The sequence below is a fragment of the Copidosoma floridanum genome, unplaced genomic scaffold, assembly GCF_036245765.1.
Source record: "Copidosoma floridanum isolate Cflo_tuat_1 unplaced genomic scaffold, Cflo_Japanese_pri ptg000008l, whole genome shotgun sequence".
NCBI lineage: Eukaryota > Metazoa > Arthropoda > Insecta > Hymenoptera > Encyrtidae > Copidosoma > Copidosoma floridanum.
Window position 1 is genome coordinate 14,648,668 of NW_028321885.1, and position 19,505 is coordinate 14,668,172.

The following is a 19,505-nucleotide window of genomic DNA, read 5'->3' on the forward strand; positions in this document are numbered from 1 at the left end:
ATTCGTAGACCTTAAGAGTCGTCCGGTTTCTAAACTGTTTTTTTTTTTAATGAAAAGAGGTCCAAAGAAGTCCACGCCTAGGTGGCTAAATGCTGGAGCTTCGGTTACGCGGAATGATGGTAGGTCTGCCATTTGGGCTTGTAAAGGTCTGGGTTTGCAGCGAATACATGTCACACAATTTCGAACGATTTTTCTAATCTGATCCTTGCCGTTTACGATCCAAAAGCGTTCTCTTGTTGAATATAGGGTAGATTGTATCCCACGCGTAGGAGTCCGTCGTTATCAATAAAAGGATGTAGATTATCGAATTTAGTTGTTTTTCTAAAAGGCACAGTAACTTGTCCGGGCTCGGAGTCGCGAGCGGTTGATAGCCGTTTTATTTCAGTAGAAAATCTTTCGTGCTGTATAGCGCGAAGAAGACAACGCTCTGCTTCTCGCTTCTCACTAACTGTGATGGGTAGTCCTCTGTAAAGCCTTGTTGACCATCTGAAAATTACGGCTATGATTTTAAGAAGACGATCATATGAGGAAAATCGAGAATAGATGTCTGATACTGCATCTGTAGTCAGCAGACAGAACCGCTGTTTTAATCCAGGATCCTCTTGCACAGATATTTCAACGCTTAGTGGCAAGTTTTCCTCTGCACCGGATAGCCAATCTGGACCTGAAAACCAAGTTTTGTTGTTAAGAAAATCTACAGGAAGTTGTCCTCTGGAGAGCACATCTGCAGGATTGTCGTCTGTTCAAACATGTCTCCATTCGACCTCGTCTCCTAGAGTTTGAATGTCAGCGACCTTATTAGACTCAAAAGTTCTCAATAAATGTGGAGACTTTTTAATCCAATGCAGCGCAATGGTGGAGTCAGACCAGAAGACAACTCGTTTGACCTGACAATCAAATTGGGATCTCATAGACACGTATAATTTTTTAAGTAGAGACGCAGCGCATAATTCTAAGCGGAGAATCGTTAAATATTTAGAAGGAGCAACTCGTGATCTGGCACATGCGAGCATCACCAGTACTTTGCCTTCCGTATCTATTGACCTAAAATAAAGACATGCTCCATAACCATGCTTGGATGCATCAGAGAATCCGTGAATCTTCACTTGAACTGGGTTGCGGATAAATAAGTTACGACAAATTGAGAGTTTTTCTAGAAGAGGCAACTGCTCTGCTATGATCGTCCATCTAGTGTGGATTTCCTGAGGTAAAGATTTGTCCCAAGTCACCTTGCTTTTCCAGCAATCCTGTATTAAAATTCTAGCATGCAACGATACAGGGCCAACCAAACCAAGTGGGTCAAAAATTTTGCAGATTTCGGAGACGAGTTTCCGTTTGGTACAAGTATTTTTAAAATCAATTACTTGAACCTTGTATTGAAGTTTGTCTTGTTAAGAATCCTAAATAATTCCCAACGTTTTTTGGAAAGGATTTTCTTTAACAAGGCAGTCTAAATCAAAGAATTTTTTATCAATTTTATCAAGAGCCGCTTCTTGGTTGGACGCCCATTGTCGTATGGAGAATCCGCCTCGACTCAAGAGCTCGATCACTTCATCTCGTATCTGGATAATCTCTTCTAGGGTGTCAGTGTCAGAAATGAGATCATCTACATATAAGTCTCTCAGAAGTATCTTACTATTGCGTGGGAAATCCAGTGATTCATCGTGAGCGAGCTGTTGAATCGTGCGTATGGCTAAGAATGGCGCGGAAGAAATGCCGAATGTTACTGTATAAAGTTCATAGGTTCTGATTTGATTGTTATGATACCAAAGGACACGTTGATATTTTCTATCATCACAATGCATAATGATTTGTCTGTACATTCGGGCAATGTCCGCAGTGACGACGTAGTTGTGAGCCCAAAATCTAACCACTTGCTCAAAGATTTTGTTTTGGATGGTGGGACCTACTAGTAAAACATCGTTAAGTGAAATTCCGCTAGAAGTTTTTGCAGAGGCGTCGAAAACTACTCTAAGTTTGGTGGTATCGCTAGATGGCTTCAATATGGCGTGATGAGGGAGATAGTAACCACCGATCATGTTGTCTGACAGCGTCATGTGATTCAGATCGATGTATTCCTGCATCACCCTTTCGTATTCTACCTTGAAATTTTGATCGACTTTGAATTTTTTCTCAAGTGCATAAAGGCGTTTCAATGCCTGAGACCAAGATTCTTCTAATTCAAATTTATTACAACGAAAGGGTAGCCGCACAATATATCGACCTGAAGGATCTCTATGGGTGGTTTCAACGTAGTGTTTTTCAGAAGCCGTTTTATCGCGAGATTTTAAGGGTTCACTACCTATCTCTTCTACTAGCCAAAATTTTTCCATGATTGTGTCTAACTTGGTTATATAACAGTAAGCAACTTCGGGGATTGATATTCTATCCAATCCAACTGCAACTATCCAACCTAAACAAGTCTTTTGTATTATTATACTTATCCCGTCATGACTGCGATTAAACTGCCCTACGGCTAACACTGATAATGTTACTTCAGAAGCTAATAAAACATCAATTTTCTGAGGAACATGGAATCTGGGATCGTCTAATTGTATATTGGTTGAAAGATCATACAACTCATGGGGGAAAGTCTCATCTGGCACGAAGTTAGTAATCCTTGGAACGACTGAAAATTCTAATTCTCTTTCAAATTTACTGTAATGAGATTGAAATTTTACTTTCATGCATTTGTTTGAAATTGTAGATAAACCATTAACAGCTCCTATTGAGACTGAACAATTGGTAGTAGGTAACTTTAGTAATCTGGCTAAATCAGTGGTAATGAGATTAACTGTGGAACAAGAGTCTAATAACGCTCTTGCCGAGATGAGACAACCCTTGTGATCCTTAACCTTAATAAGGGCTGTTGGCATGAGCTGTGTGTGAGGTAGGTGCGTTGACGATGTCAGTGAATAGTGATCCAGTCATGACTTTGAGGGCTTGGGTGTCTCTTGTTTATCTCCCTTGAAAGACGCGTGAGCAGCGCATGGTCCGTTTGAATTTTTGTCGGTATGCAACAGCGTGTGGTGATTTTTTTTGCATTTCTTTCAATGACCCTGATTCTTGCAAGGTTGAGGGTGTGCACGTAGACAATTTCGGCAAATTTTATTAGCTTTGACAAAGTCCCAGCGCTCCTGAAGGGCAAGCATCAAAAATGATGGACAAGCATACAGAAGGTGGGTTTCGTTACACTTAACACAAGTAGGTGCAGGCGAAGTGCTTGTCATCAGTGATCGAACGTTAATATCATTAAAGTTAGTATTAGATCGCTCAGCCTTTTGGGAGAGCTGAGTATTGTCTGCGGGTCTTTTCCTACTGTTACTGGAAGAACCTGATGCTACCTCTTGCTCGAAGGCCCTTAAGTTGAAGATGTTCGTCTCGACGAATTTATAAAACTCATCTAACGTGGGAAATTTATTTAAATCGACGGTTTCTTGCCATCTTCTACGCGTCGTAATTGGGAGGCATTTAACTAAAACCCTGACGATAAACTCATGATTGATGTTAACATCCAACTGCTCTAAAATGCTTAGATGTTGTTGGGCCTCATCAAATAGTTTTGACAAACCAGCCGCAGTTGCTTTAAAAACAGGGGGGAGACTTAACACTGTGTCTATGTGCTTCTCGATTAAAAGTCTTTTCTGATTGTAAAATGTGTTCAAAGCCTTTCATGCTTTAGAGTAGTTTTCTCCAGAAATATTAAATATTGCTACCTTGTTCAACGCCTCTCCTTTCAGTGCATCTTTGACACGAGCAAGTTTGACCATGTCACTAATATCAGTAAGAGAATTGACCAAATCAACAAACATATTTTTAAATGAGATCCAATCTTCCTGATTGCCACTGAAAGGATGGACGCTGATCGTTGGTAATTTTGGGGTCTCATAGCGCTTAATGATAGTTGTATTGGTTACAGTGATATTCAAATCGGGTTGGGTTAGCCTGCCAATGCTAGAGGCAACGTCGTAAAATAATCTCTCATCTTCGGAAAAATGGTTTATCTGAGGGTGTTCGGGATCAAGAATGGACAACTCATCATTATACTTAACGCAATCATTGTACGCGTTTGTTAGGTTACCTAAACGCAAATTAGCATTGACAGCATCAACTGGAGGGTCTTTCAAAAAATCGTTCAAGCTTTCTACCTTTCCTTTGAAAAGCTGTAGCCTCTGACTGACATAGTTAGCACGTTCTTGTTTCGTTTCAACCATCTTATTTAACTAACAATTGTTGAGAAATAAACAAATAAGGAAGGATTTGTTACAGAATTATTAATTTATGCATTGCTTTACGTAGTAATTGAAAATTTATTAACCGGTGTATATCTTTGGCTATAGGATACGCTACAAAAGGTAAATAAATTATCCTAATTTCAAGATAAATCATCAATTAAAGTCAGTGTTGCGGCGTCCGATACAACGTGCCAGCCATGGGACTTAACAGCCAAAGTCAAGCGAGGCTGGGTTCAACATGCAGACCAGCGCTGCACAGCCGAAAAACGTACAACACGTAACCTCTCTAAGAGCACCGGTGAACCACCTCTCCTCTCAGAACAACGCGGGAGTCATGAAAAGAGAGAAATGGCCCACAGCGCCTGCAGAGCAAGATACGCACCGTAGTCCCCAACACGTACAGCCCGATGGACTGGGGAACACTGCAAGGTAGCAAGCAACGATTAATAGAAAGTCACTTATCTGAATAATTCAAGCAGATGATGGACGGTGAGTAACAGCCGGGCGGCGGGGTGTCCTGGTGCGGAAACGACGACGGTGATGATGTTAGAGATGTTGAAAGCCTCGCGTGGCCAGCAGAAACAGGCTGCGCCCACGCGGTGATTCTCGCTGTGCTGGTAATAATGAGCTACAAAAGGGCACACGCGCGTACTCGTACCGTCGATTCTCGCGCGCACGTGCGTGTAAAAAAGTAACGGTTTTTTCCGGGTTTCGGAACCAATGTTATATCCGATGACCTTGCCTTAGGTGGCTCGGCTGCCGTATAAAAGAAGGAAGTTACTTTATTGTGAAGCACTGAATTTAATTGTATGCATATAATTATATTTAACACTACACTGGATATTAGGCTATAAATAATAACACAAGAATTTAAAGGGAAAAAGGACACGAAGCCAGAAAAACCCTTTTTTATTTAATAACTACAAACTGAATGAATTTGACGAAACATACGAATAAGCACGCACACACGAGAATCACAATAATTTAAACAAACGCATGATTTACGTAAACTAAACGCATTGGAAATAACAAATTAAAATATTTCACCGAGTGCACTCGCGAATGATTAAATCTAGGCAGTAAATCTACTAAGGAGAGATAATCGCCGGTCAGGGCAAGCGAATTTACCAGAGAGGTAGTTTAAGAAGTTTAACCTTTGAGGTACTTTAGAGTTAGATTTGCTACAGAGCTCCGCACGCAATGACTACAACAAAGCGAGTGTCCTGCGAATCAGCAATGCCTAGCACCACTAGTCGAGACTCGAGATTCAACATGGCAACGGTCTGCGCCGTGCGTGCGTTTCTCGTCCAAAGACTGATGCAACATATACCTACATGTAGGTGTGTGCAGTGCATGAGCACGCGCTTGGCCCTGCGAGTAGCGCATATGCCGTAGCTCCACACTACTAGAGAGACACCCCTGGTCATTCCTACATGCACTATCAGGCAACCGAGGCAGTACGGATCTCCTTAAGATACGTCGCCCGCCTTTAAATCTAGTACGATGGTACAGAAATTGATAGGTGTAAGAATGTTGGATTGACAATTTTAATGAAAAGATGGATATCTTTCTCTCCCACTCAGAGTTTAATGCTTAAAAATTCTGGTTGGATAGACATTAAAGAGAAAAAATCTATTATCAATGATCATTTTTATTTTGAAGTGTCAATACCTTTGAGTATGATATTTGGTTTCGCTGAAGACTATCGCAAAGTTGTGATTAATGCAAAGCATGAATTAATTCTCACAAGATCAAGAGATGATAATAGCGCCGTTATACAAGTACCTGAAAATTGAATTTTCGAAAAGTATAAGCTGAAATTGACTCAGATTGAGTGGCTCGTGCCTTACATAACTGCATTGGACAGACAAAAAATTCGTTTGCTTGATTTTATCGTGAAATTCAAGCCTATTTCTATGAGTTGTTGCAATTGGGAGTTGTATGAGTACCCTTTTTTGCCAAAAACTTTTAGGCATGTGTGGGCTATTAAAACTTCCAATCAGTTAGAAAAGCCTCGTTTTGTTATTTTGGATTTCCAGAATAAGCGAAAAAATGATCCTGCTTTTAATGCCAGTCTCTTTGATCACTATAATATCAGCAATGTTAAGCTTTTCTTAAACTCACAGTACTATTTTTATGGAAATCACAATCTTGATATTAATAAAAATCAGTTTTCAACATTATATGATGTGTATAAGAATTTTTGAGCCGCCTTTTATGGGTAAGAACCAGAACCTATGCTGAATAAATAAGATTTTATCACACACATGCCTTTTATTGTAATTGACTGCTCTTAGCAGAATAAAGCTTTGAAAAGTCCGCCAGTGGACGTGCGCTTGGAGTTTGAAGCACGAGAGAATTTCCAGGAAAATGTATCTGCTTACTGTCTCATTCTACACGATCGCATCGTAGAGTACAATCCCATTAGTAGTGACGTAAGAAAGCTTGTTTAAGCACGTATATAAAATTAAAAAAAAAAAAAAAAAAATCCTAGCAGTGAAGTCAGTTTTTATCTAGATGGAGTACATGGTGGATATGTAGAGCTTTAAGAAGCCTGGCAACGATTATGTGCTTAAAGAGTTGGCAATTCTTTCACTCCGTGAAGATAATGAGCCTCAAGTATTTCTCTTTAAGCCACCATTTTCTTAGCGCAAACTAAATGATAAATACAAACGTGAAAATTTATGGCTTGAGCTATCCTATCATAGATAAAATTGGCAATCAGATGTTGTCAACTACACAGAAATTGGTAATGTTCTCCAGAAGAATCTCAAAAATGCTAAGAAGATTATTGTGATTGGAGAAGTGAAGAAGAAGTGGCTAGAAAGGTTTTGTTTTTAATTTAATGATATGGTTAATTATCCAGAGTTGGAACTCCCAACATTGGCTACTGCATGTTCTCACCATAATGGTGCGTATGGATCTATGTGTGCTACCCACAATGTCAAACGAGAGAAAAAATTCTACTTTTATATGGAATGAGAAGTTGTCACTAATTCTGAAAAAGATGTATAGTAAAAAACTCAATAGAACTGTATTTGTTTTAAAATTATGTCATAAATAAATGTTTTGAATTATATTGTTGTAGTTTTTTCCTCAAAACTAGCTTAAGATTAAAATATTAAGAACTGTTGATTCATTCTGATAAAACACACACACACTTGCGCAGTGCTTACACTAACGTGTATATGAACTAATTTCGGTGCAGAGTGTTGCTTAGTTTATCACGCAGCATCAAACGCGATGGATACGCGTTTATATCGCAGTTAGTACGACGCTTTTGAGCTGCAAAATAGAAATGGATTTTTACAAGGATTATGTTATTGAAATTGGGGTTTTTCTCAACGCTTCTCGACAGTTTTTACTAAAAGAAGTGGGTGTGGTGTCACTTATTAGACCAGCGATCAGTCATTGGATCGGTGGCCCTTGTGCAATCTTTTCACCTCAATTATGGATGTGCGCCAAAACAACGATTTTCAGTCGAAGCGAGTGCATAGACCTTGCTGGTTTGTGGGTAATTGTTCCATTAGAAAGTTACAGCAACATTTGCACACTGTAGCAAAAAATACAAAATGAATCGACCATAGGGTGTACTGTGATTAACATTCAGCAGTATATGGTGCCATCGCGTCACATTCTTAATATGGGATATTCAACAAAGGCGTTAATGTGTCGTACTCATAATGTACAAAAAAGTCTACATAGAATTTAATATTGTGCACTTAGTAAGGCTTATAAAATAAAATTGTGGCTTTTCTCTTTGGTGGGAAGTTGCATTAAACCAGACTAAGAATGTTTTTTAGACGCGCCTAATAGTTATAAAAAGAAATTTTCTAAAACGCTTTCCAGTTGGGATACTGTTGATGGAATTAATACTAATGATAGTGATACTGATAGTGACTCTGGAACTATTACTAATGTTGGTATAAAAAACGATGACCGTCTGTAGGCAAAAAAAAAGAATAAAGTAAGCATGAAATTTAAGATAAAAAAATTAAAGTACATCTTGCCATGTGGTAGTACTTAGAAATTAGCACCGTCTTATAAGCTGATAAGAATTTGCGCATTGCTTCAGTTATTTTGTGACAATTGAGCAGTCAACATTAACAACATGGGTCCGATCTTTAGCAAACCAAAATATAACAGCTTCAGTAAGGAGGCGGAGAAGAAAGATAAAAACAGCCAAAAGTCTCTTATAGAAAAGCACGTTAAGGCATCTCAACCAAAAGTGAAGGGAAATTATTATTCCAAAAATATTCGCTCTTATCCAAAAAAAGATGGATATAATATGTTGGAAAAAAAATTAATAACCATGAAATTATTGTGTGTTTTTTTTGAAGCTACTAAAAATATATGTGTATTAAATTTAAAGTTTTGTTATTATTGAAACCCATTTACATACTATCCTTAGAATCTCCAGTTTAAATTCATAAGCTGGCTGAATTCCTTAGCAAGGTACTGCGTCAAGTAAGCCAACGCTGGTCGCAGTTAAACGGGATCCGCAATCCACTGTTCCCAATAAAATTTTCTCTCCAACAACTCGATATGCCCGCTCTTGAAAAGAACAAAAAAAAAACAACGATTATGCTGAGACTCATAAACAATGAGTGAAAGAAGAAAATAAAACAACATCCCCTCATAAGAAATACACGTTAATGCTTGATCATCTTCCTCTCGCGCTGTACGTTGGGCTTGTCACCTACACCTTCTGGACCCATCCTGATGACGTTGAGCTTGATTCACGGTCGGAAAGGAAGGGAGCCGTCAGTACCATCCAACGTCATAGCATCCAGAAAAGGCCTCTTTCCCTGACGTTACCACCCGAGTAGTCCTCACCACCCACCGCCCCCACTACCTCTCCTATACCACCCGTGCCACTCCTTTCACCACCCGATCAGTCTCTCCTTCCACTACCACGTCTCCTCCACCCACAGCCCAACTTGTAAGCGCGAACATGAACCTTCATAATTTACATTATTTGTAAAATTAATTATTTTTGGCATGACTACTTATTAAATCATCAGATAAGAAATAACTTGGTTGTCGATTATATTTTTTTTCTTGATTAAAATACTCTTATTACTAAATTATTTAAAGTATTTTAAGTTTAAAAATTTTAATTGATGGAAATACAAATTTTACTATGATAAATAAATTATGTACCAAGCAAAAATTAAGTACATAACAGATGACAAAGATCTTACAAGGACGTATGGTAAGGAGACAAATAAAATACGCTATGACTGGATAAAATGAAACAGTAGGTCAACGCTAGCTCGACGTACCATATACCAACCCCTCTCTTCGCATACCATTCGCGGAAACCTAACACCACAACGCTAAGACAACGATTTAAAATAAAAGCATACTGTAAGTAAGAGCCAATAAGGCCTTTGGGCTTACGGCTGATTCCTGACAAATAAAAATTAAATTTTTGGACGTTTTATTTGAAAAATTAAATTTATTTGTTTGTAGAGCGAATCTGTGAGTTCCACCCTTCACTTTGAAGTTCGGACGTAACAAATTGGCATCCCTTGTGGGGAACTAAGCTTTTTGTTTTACTTGAAGTATGCTGTAACCTAACCCAAGATTGTTCATCATATCTTTTTTCTTTACACTTATTTTTCTCTTTTTTTCTTTATTTTCAAAATTTTTCCATAATGTATCATACGCTTGAGAAATAAACAAGATAGCTAATGTAGCTACAAGGGTAAAGTTACTTGAACAATACCATAGGGTACGGGAAGCCGAAAAATTACTTGAATTCCTTGAATTATCACGTAACGTGGCTCTAAATAATTCAACTTTACGCATTAATCAAGCTGCTCTACATATACCTATATATAGTAGACAAAATACACTACTCAAAGATTTCTTACAAGATAGTAAAAACGGTAGGTCCCTTATCTTAAATGTGGAAGAACCTATGTTTTAAGGAACATCCATCTCTAGGCTGAAGGGTAGAGCAAGAAGTTGTCTAGACAAATTAACAATAAATACATTAGACGATCTTATAAACCATTTAAAGGCACACTTTGCTCCTTCTAAAACTTACGCTCAGTACATCACCGATATCAATAATTCTCAGACGAAACAGGGAAAAAGTGTTCGCGATTTTCATGAAAGAATCTTTTAACTCATTAGATAAGGCGCTACAGCAGCAAAAATAGAAGCCGCATCCAAAAATATTTCTGAAAATCAACAGCCTGATTCAAAATTATATCTAGAAATGGATGGTCGTGAAGCATTTATGTAAGGCTTACCCGATGGATTCAAGACCAACATGATCGGCTGGTTTCTGACGAATAAGAACTAAATTCATTTGTTTGTAGAACGAATCTACGAGTTCTGCCATTCACTTTGATGTTCGGACGTAACAATGTCACATAACCTGTGTACGAGCAATTTTACAACCATAGTTAAGTATTGAAAAATTTCTTCTAAGGATGATAATGATAAAAATAAGAAATCTGGGCTAAAAAACTTTGTCGATAAATATTTAACCTACAAAGAATTTTGTCCTAAAAGTAAAGGTTACGAAAACGTAAAAAAACAATTACATTAAATATCATAATAGGGTAATTTTTTTACAAATTAAACGGATTTTGACTTTCATCTCTCTGATTTGGCTAAAAATTTTTTTCCAGTTTCTCTATTGAAAAATGAGAGATACTTTTATGAGAAATTATTTTTTTATCGCCGATTCTTAATTTTATAAGTTACAACAAATTTTACAATAGTTGTTGGAGACTTGTTTGAAACAATGTATATCTGCGAATCTTTAAGAGCTACAAGACCTTTATCTATGGCACTTTTGTAGATAAAAAGTTAAACTTAATGAAAAAAAATTACAAAAAAAAATCAACGAAGTTATATTTTTATTTACAATTTTGTTATTTTAATCGATTTTTAACAATTGCCCTTAATATACATCCAGTTTTTTTTATTACCATCGTATTGTGCTTCAAATTTCACGTCAAAATCAAAATATAGAGGCTTTTCAATTGATATTGTTAAAATAATAATTTATGTAGGGCGTAATGGTAAAAAAAAGTTCTTGTGGTTCTTAGACTGTCCACGCACCGTCAGACATGTATATTATTTTATTAACACATGGTGAATTTATTTATATAAATTCAATCAACTACTATTGATATAGATGTACGGCAATAGTGTCGTAAAGTAGGCATTCAGAAATGCAAATAAAACTTGAAAACTTTAATTCATCTAAGTCATTTCTATAATAAATTGAAAATAGTTGCACGATTGCCTGATCATTCTTCTAACGTTTACCCTGAAGTGAATTTTAAATTTCAAGAAAATGTGTCTTTAACTTTTTTATAATACCACGATCGAAAAATACTACAAATTTTAATGTTAGGAACTTGGTTGGCCGAAGTATTGAAATTTTCTTACAAAGCACTTATTATCAAGGACTTTTCATTATCTACTTTAAGATCATCTAAATTATCTTGGCTCAAATTACAAATTTTCTTATCAATTATGGACGATATTTGTTTTGATTTTTTTACCAAATACCTTTTCAACGATAGTGTTTGTTTTTTGATGGGTGAAGATCCGAAGAAGCCTAATCCTTTGTTGGAAAAATCCACTCATTTACTTGGCAAAGATGTATTATCCTCCAAAAATCCAGGTGTACCGTCACTGCTCCCAACTTTTACATTAGATTCTTCACTTAAAAAGTCCTCCTTCTGTCCCGTCTAAAAAAAAGATTAGAACAAAACATCAACATAAAATTCTACGAGAAGTTAGGTATGTCTAAACTCAATATAATAATCATAATATTGTACGTACCAATTCTGATAGTTCATTTTCACTTTCTCTTGCATCTTTTTTTTTCAACTTTGATAACTTCAAGCGGCAAACAGAACAAATTCTTAGTTGTGATGCATCTGGCGAAATTGCCAAGTCCAGTTTCAAAAGATGGTTTTTATTTGCTGTCCTCAAATTAGAAGTGTTTATTGTTAGATGTCTTAGATTAAAAGGATTAAAATACCTGTCTGATCGATAACTAGTATTTTGCATTTTTGGTGCCACTTTCCGTGGCATTGTTACAAAATAAAAATTATTTAACTGAAAATTACCACGAGTGAAAATATGTCTTAGTAGAGGACCAAACTAAACGCACAGCTGATCCAAAAGCTATTAAACTTGTAGTACGTAGAATGTACGCGAGCAGCGTGGGTAACACTTTGAATCTTAGATCGTAATGTACGCAGGCTTCTCTGCAAAATTTCGAAATTCCAAAAAATCATAGAGATGAAACAATTTTTTTTATGTAAAAGCAGACAATTAATAAAACAATAAAAAAACAAAGTGGCAATAAAAAAATTTGAAGAACAAAAAACATTTTTCGTGTTTATGTTACGTCAAGCATTGTTATTATTATTTTTTTTTTCTAGTGCTTAATAACCTTTTTCTTTTCTTTAATAAAAACTCGTTTTTTTATTATTTAGGAGATAAGACTGCAAAACAAATCACTCATAACATAATATTATTAAAATTTTGTACTGAATAAAATAAATTTATTTATACGAAGTAAATGAAAAAATGGTGATTTCTCGCTTTTTTGCATTAAAATACAAAGTTTTGAGGTTATACTGAGAAATGGTAAACACGAAAGTTGTAGATCTTTCAATTATCTACAACTTTTACTGTTAACTTTAAAAACAGATTTTTTTACTATTATGTGCTACATAAATGAACATTTCAACAATAACAATTGAAAAGTCTCTACATTTAGAAAACATAATTTTTACGTAAAATTTGATGCAGAATACGATGGTTATAATTAAACTTTGATTCGTTTCGGGGGCAATGCTTAAAAATCGATTAAAACGATTAATTGTTGATAACAATATTAATTTATCGATAATGCAAGATTAAACATGCATATTTATTGCACACTTTTTTCGGACTAATTTTGCCCTGAGGGTTCTAAAAATAGAGATGTCAAGACTTTACTAACGTTGATGGTATTTTAATACTGTCTTACTGATTTATCTCCTCTGAATGGTCCTCAAATACAAAAACCTTACAAGCAGTGGTCAATGTACAACATGAAAAAGTTGTAGCACAAGTTTATAAGACTTTTTATCGTACAAACTTGGTGAGAAAGTATTATTCATTGACTATCACTAATTACTTATACAGTCCTAAGCTATTTTAATAAGCATTAGTCAGCTTTATCTGAACAATAATTTTTCTGCGGAACACACAATTATTTCTGGTGATGTTAACTATATAACAGTAATCACTTTTTGTCCTAAGAAATTGCAACTATCCAGTTTGAAATTGCAGAGAAGATATTGAAACTAGCTTTGCATAAAGTTATGTAAACATCAGTATCATAGCGCTGTTAATTATAAGTAATTGAGGCTCTGTTTTAAATAGCATCATTTCGTAAAGTGTAAGTTAGTAGTTTATTTTTTGATAAATACATAATAACACTCTTTATCATTGCATTTTATAAACAAATTTAAGAGGCACACAACCTACTATTTGTTATACAATGAATTTGCAAAAGTAAGTTTCTTCATGGAAATACAAATTTTGTTTCTTCTTGTTACTTAAAAGTACAAAATGTTCATAGATCTAAAGCAATATTAATTTTACGAAAAAAAGTAGTAGATACTAACCGATAACGAAGAATTTTTGTAATATGAGAGATTACTCCATAAAAATATTTCCATACAGTGAACAAGAGCTCCAATCTTGTGATATTGGAAAAGAGAGAGATAGATGAAACTATTGGGATTTAGTTCTCTGTCTCTTGCTAATCACTGTAGTTAGCTTAAATGAGTGGGGTCTGTTCAGGAGCCATGCTAGAGTCTTCATGAGCTAGAGCAAATCATTGGACTAGGTTTAGCAAGTACTGGCTCCAACACTTTTACTTAGAGCCAGCTGTAACCCTGATTTACTCTATGCTTATATCTCTATGTTTTATTTAGAGAAATGGTTACTAACGTAAAGTGTAGATTGGCCAGGTTATGAGCTATTAACTTAACTAAGAAGTAATTAAAAAAAGTCGAGTCTAGAGAGTTTAAGGTAGTGTCAGAGCTTCCACGTGAGTTGTTGCTATGTATTCTGTGCGACTTCTATCAACATGTAGCTCAGCATTGTCACGCTAAAATGTTATTTAGTCTTACTTTATAGCATACTCAAAATATTAAAGCTCGAATACTTGACTTATTTGTATTGATTGTTGTTGATAACAATCTGCAGTAACAGTTTTGTTAGAATAAGGTTTTTGTAAAGCCATTTACACGAGCTGCATAGCATTAGCTCCTTATTATAAACATTTGGTTTGACTATTGTAGTTAACGCGTAGCAAGACTTACCCCAAGACTATCTGCTTTCCAAATTATCGTAGTAGATTTACTTGTCATCTTTTGTCGTTGTTTTGTACAAAATCTTTTTATAATTTTATCTATTGAGCAGGTGTTATGACTGATAAAATGGCGTGTAATAACTCTTACCTGAAGTGAATGTGGGAGTAAATATTTTTATTGTTGAATCATACCCGTGTTATAATAACAATTTAAAATCCTTTGTTCAGTTACTTATAACATATCAGCAATCTTTTCTAAAGTTCCGTATTTGCCTCACATAGTGATCTTGCGATTTAGCCGAAGCATTTTTTAAGTTAAAGCCAAAAAGCATGGCTACCTGCAAATGCTGCATCATTATCACATAAAATGGCATGCTTAGAATACAGAAATTCCCAGTTGTGTACACTTCAGCACAATGATTTGTACTCATAATTTTAAAAAAATGATAACGCTTTTATGTGTATGTCGTGAAAAAGTATATCAATTTCTTAATCGCATAAGCACACGTGTGTATAAGTGAGCGCGTGTGTAATAAATATCATCTAAAGGATGTGTCATACATTCTCAAGTAATAAAAAAGTTTTGTTTGAAAACATAATCAATGTTTTACAGCGGAAAATATACAAAATACCATGTAGGTGTGACAGTGTATAAGGGCATCTGTATCTAACTTATCGTTCTAAGTAAAAAGGTAAAAGTTAACATTAGCATTCTTTCATCATTGGAAAACTGTTACTACTAAAGATAAGGATCCCAACTTAGAAAATTATCGTTTTATGTTCAAGTTATATAAGTAGTAGGAAGTTATTATTTCACTAAGAAAAAAATTTCTTATTAATGGTACATTACGTCAATAGGGTAAAGTACAAACATGAGTGCACGAAGGGCGCGATTGTTGTACGTTGGTTCTCGAGTCGCGTTAAATGTTCTTCTTACTGAGGGTGCAAAGTGTAATTTTGTGCCCATGGACACACTTTGCACCCGGTAAATCACTTTGGGCTATGAGGGTGCAAAAAATTGTTATGCCCGTAGGCCCCAAGTGATTCTACGGGTGCAAAGGGTGCAAATCACTTTATTGTTATTTAGTGTACACCACTGCTTAAAAATATGCTTACTATTCAAAGGATCCTTTCTTCTATAGTTGACGGAAACTTTTTCTCTTTGCATACCTTAGCTTTGATTGTTTTTCTTAGTTAATTTGCAAACTAATACAAAAAAAATATTCAATGGTACTTACGTGCTATTTGATCTTTTGTCAGATCCTCCTACAAAAAAAGTTTTATGCATTATTCAAATCTACAATTAAAAAAATAGTTATATAATATAGTAGATGAAAATATGCTGAAAAACCAGTTTCAGGTGCATATTATTTATAAAAGATTGTCGAGTAACTTATTAATTAATATTGAGTAATGTTACAAAAAAAAACCTTAATTACGGATCCAGTGAACAGTGAGTTCGTATTGCAAGTATTGCTTGTATTGTATCTTAACACAAGCAATATTTTTCTTATGTTGCTTATATCTTAAGACTCACATGAATAATTCATCATTTTGGAGTTTCAAGACATTGATTACATATTATAATATCAGCTAGTTTGAAGGACTAAGATAGTAAGTTATATGCAGTATGTATATACTAATTTGCCTATCGGTACAAAAAATGACAAATTAAAATATTTTTTTATTCATCATTTATCGTCATTGTTTTTCTCGTCGTCAGCATCATTGTCATCGTCATCGACATTGTCGTCGTCATTGTCATTTTTGTCTTTGTCATCAGCGGCGTCAGTAGGTAAACTAGGCTGGTGTGGGGTTACCTCCCCCCTCCATCAGAGTTTCGTGCTATTGCACACTGACCCCCTCCTCGTGGAAGCTGGCAGGAGGGTATGGTCATACCCACCGATCTTAGCATAGCCTTAATCAAACAACAGTATCCTATTTCAAAACATCGGATTGTTAAAAAAGTTTGTGTTAATGATTATGTTTATTACTATTAGAAATATTTGAATCAGGAAAATTTAAGTGAGCACGCTCATCTTTACTTGCATTGCTGCACTAGCGTGCTATCTCATCGACGACTGTGAGTGCGAGCACACATTTGGAAAATGGTACACTGTCTTATCGATGTGAACGTAAATGCCTTACAGATAACTGAAGCATGACTTTAGGATAATCTGATGCTGTCTTAAGGGTGGCTTAGAGGTAACCAAAAAATGGCTGTAAAGATAACAAGAAAGTGACTTAAAAATAACTTAAATATGTCTCTTACATTTATTACACCCATAAGATGAATTAAAGAAATTTAATGTGATTCTAATATTTATTTTATGGCAAGCTTGATCAGAGCCCCAACCAACCGCTTTTATCCGTGAAATCTTAAACATCGAATCTTACCTCCCAAAAAAACGCGTGGCCGAATATTTTAGTACGTAAATTAAAAAAAAACTCGTCCTAAATATATAAAATAGATTGATTCACCACTGATTTAAATGAGCGCGTGCGTTTTAAATAGGTGTGTTATCGACTGTGCAACTAAAGAGATGGTCAGTACCGATATTAGTTTTTGGGGCTGTTTGTAGCACTATATTCTTTTGGTGCTCATGTATAGTACAGACGCAGCTACTTTCAAATGTACACGCACCTGTGAGTATTGTTATACCCAAGAGAGTTGTGAGTGCGCTTATTTCCGTCCCGGCCTTGATGCTCAATGCCTACTATCTCTTCATTGTTGCCTGAATCCTCATCGTCGCATCATCGGGGAACACATAGGTGCCTAATGCAGCTACGTACAAGTAAACACGCGTGAGTACTATATCTTTATCCACTCGTCCTTGCTCCTTATCTGCTTATCATTGTTGTTTCCATGGGATTATTTTTGTCATCGCGCATATATAGGTGCTAGACTCAGTTACGTACGAAACGATAATGGAGAAGAAACCATCAACAACGACTTCAAAGAAAAAGTCTGCTGGTGTGGTAGTGTCAGGTTTGTCTGATCCTATTGCTCTTGGCTCTCTAGAGGATAATTGAAAGCTGTCGTCCTTATTATCATCTTCTAACTCTTCACCTTAAAAGCAGTAGTGCTTAGTACCAAGTGCTGCTGTATTACCATTATCTGATAAAGCTGTTACACCAACTAAAATAATAGAAAATAGGCAAAACTTAACATTAAAAAATTTAGATTCTTTATATCTTTTGGTGTTGAACGAATCTACTCTTAAAAATGAGCAGTGGGCTGACGATAAATCTAAGGTCAAAGAGCTGTCCACTCATAGGTCTAACAATTTGCTAGAAGTTTGTATACCCATAGACCATGCAAGGCTTTGTGACCAACATAATCCAAGTGTGACAATTTTAAAAGATCCTAATGAGGTTTAGTTTCATGAGAAGTAGCCTCTAATTATCTTAAATGGGATTTAATATTGCATGTTTCATGAGGTCAATATTTTTTGTACAGTTATTTGTTAAAATTTTTTGCAAATTCATCATCAGAAATCATACAAAATCTTTTTATCATACAGACTTAAGCCCTTCCTGTGCAGTAGTAAGCTCTCTTTGTGCAGCAAAAAGGTCTTCCTATGCAGCAGCAGACACAAGGTCTTCCTGTACAGAAGCAGGCACAATCTCTCTTAATGCAGTAAACTCTCCCGTGCAGACACAAGCTCTTCCTGTACAGCAGCAAGCTCTCCATGTGCAGCAGCAAGAGACATACATTGTTTCCATAAAGCAATCTCAGTGCAATGACAATACAACTATTGTTCCTATGTAATATTCATTTCTATACTCATTAAATTTTAATATTTAATCTTAGGCTGAAGTCGTACTATTAGATAGTAGTGATGATAATGAAGTAATCAGTATAAGAAAATCTTATGTTAATCCAATAATGACACCAGTTACTAATAAAAGGAGTCCTACATTATCATGGCAATATAACGATGTTCATCCCCGACATCCTGAAATGTATGAATCTTTAGATTACATGGTAAGAAAAAAATTTCCACCTATTGGATTATCATCACTTTGTACCTTGCAGGGTAAAAGATCATGTCCTGCCGATATAACTTCTAGTTCTGTAAATGTTATATCTGCTAATGCTACGATGAGTGTTTCAGCTTCTTGTACTTTTATTTCAATTGAGACAACTACTAGCACGACACCTTTGATTATTATGAAAAATGTATTTATTTTAAGAAATTTTTTAATAGTTTATCATGAATATCTGCAAGTTTGGAATTACATTTCAAATAATTATATAAACCTTCATATATAGTGGTACGTATCTGAAGAACAGCATATTGAGAGTGCATGTAAGTCTGATATTAAAGAAAATTAAAAAAAACCTAAGCCATTCTTATAGATGCTAAAGATGTAAGTCCGTGTGTGAAAAAAAAACAAATCCGAATCGTGTGTCTTTTGAAAACTTAAATATGAAACAATATTTATAGTTTTGTTAGTCATTGTATGAGTGTACTGAAATATGACCCACTTTCTCACTTAATAAAATTAAATATTGAGTCCTATAAATTTATATTGATAAGAAACTTTCTTTAATCTTTACAGATTGCTTGTATTTGAAGTATTCAAACAGATAAGCCAAAAAATATTTTACTTACAGGAAGAAGAAATTTCGAGGTGTAAAAATATAGAGAGATGTTGATATAACACCATAAGGTCAATTTTCTTATTTTAGCTATATTCAACTATAAGATCAATTATACAACTTTGAAACTTTTTGCAGATATACATCACCCTGTAACTCCTTAACTGACCTATGCTTTTTATGAAATATATACTACTTCGTTTGGAGATACATTTATTGCATTCATATTTTGGTTGAATACCTTAACGATTATGTAGAAAATGAAAGTGTGGTAGAAGCCTTACCCTCCCTCTACCAGTGGAGAACAACCATA

At 35.4% G+C, this 19,505-nt stretch overlaps 1 protein-coding gene across 2 annotated transcripts in view; it reads right to left on the bottom strand.

Moving 5' to 3' along the window:
* The window catches only part of LOC149375315 (troponin C, isoallergen Bla g 6.0101-like), a 389,315-nt gene that overhangs the window by 307,817 nt on the left and 61,993 nt on the right, over window positions 1–19,505 (bottom strand). For both annotated transcript variants that reach the window (XM_089589266.1, XM_089589265.1), the window contains exon 2: window positions 15,825–15,852. In XM_089589266.1, coding sequence (XP_089445392.1) covers window positions 15,825–15,852 — 28 coding nt within the window. The remainder of the gene's footprint in view (window positions 1–15,824; window positions 15,853–19,505) is intronic.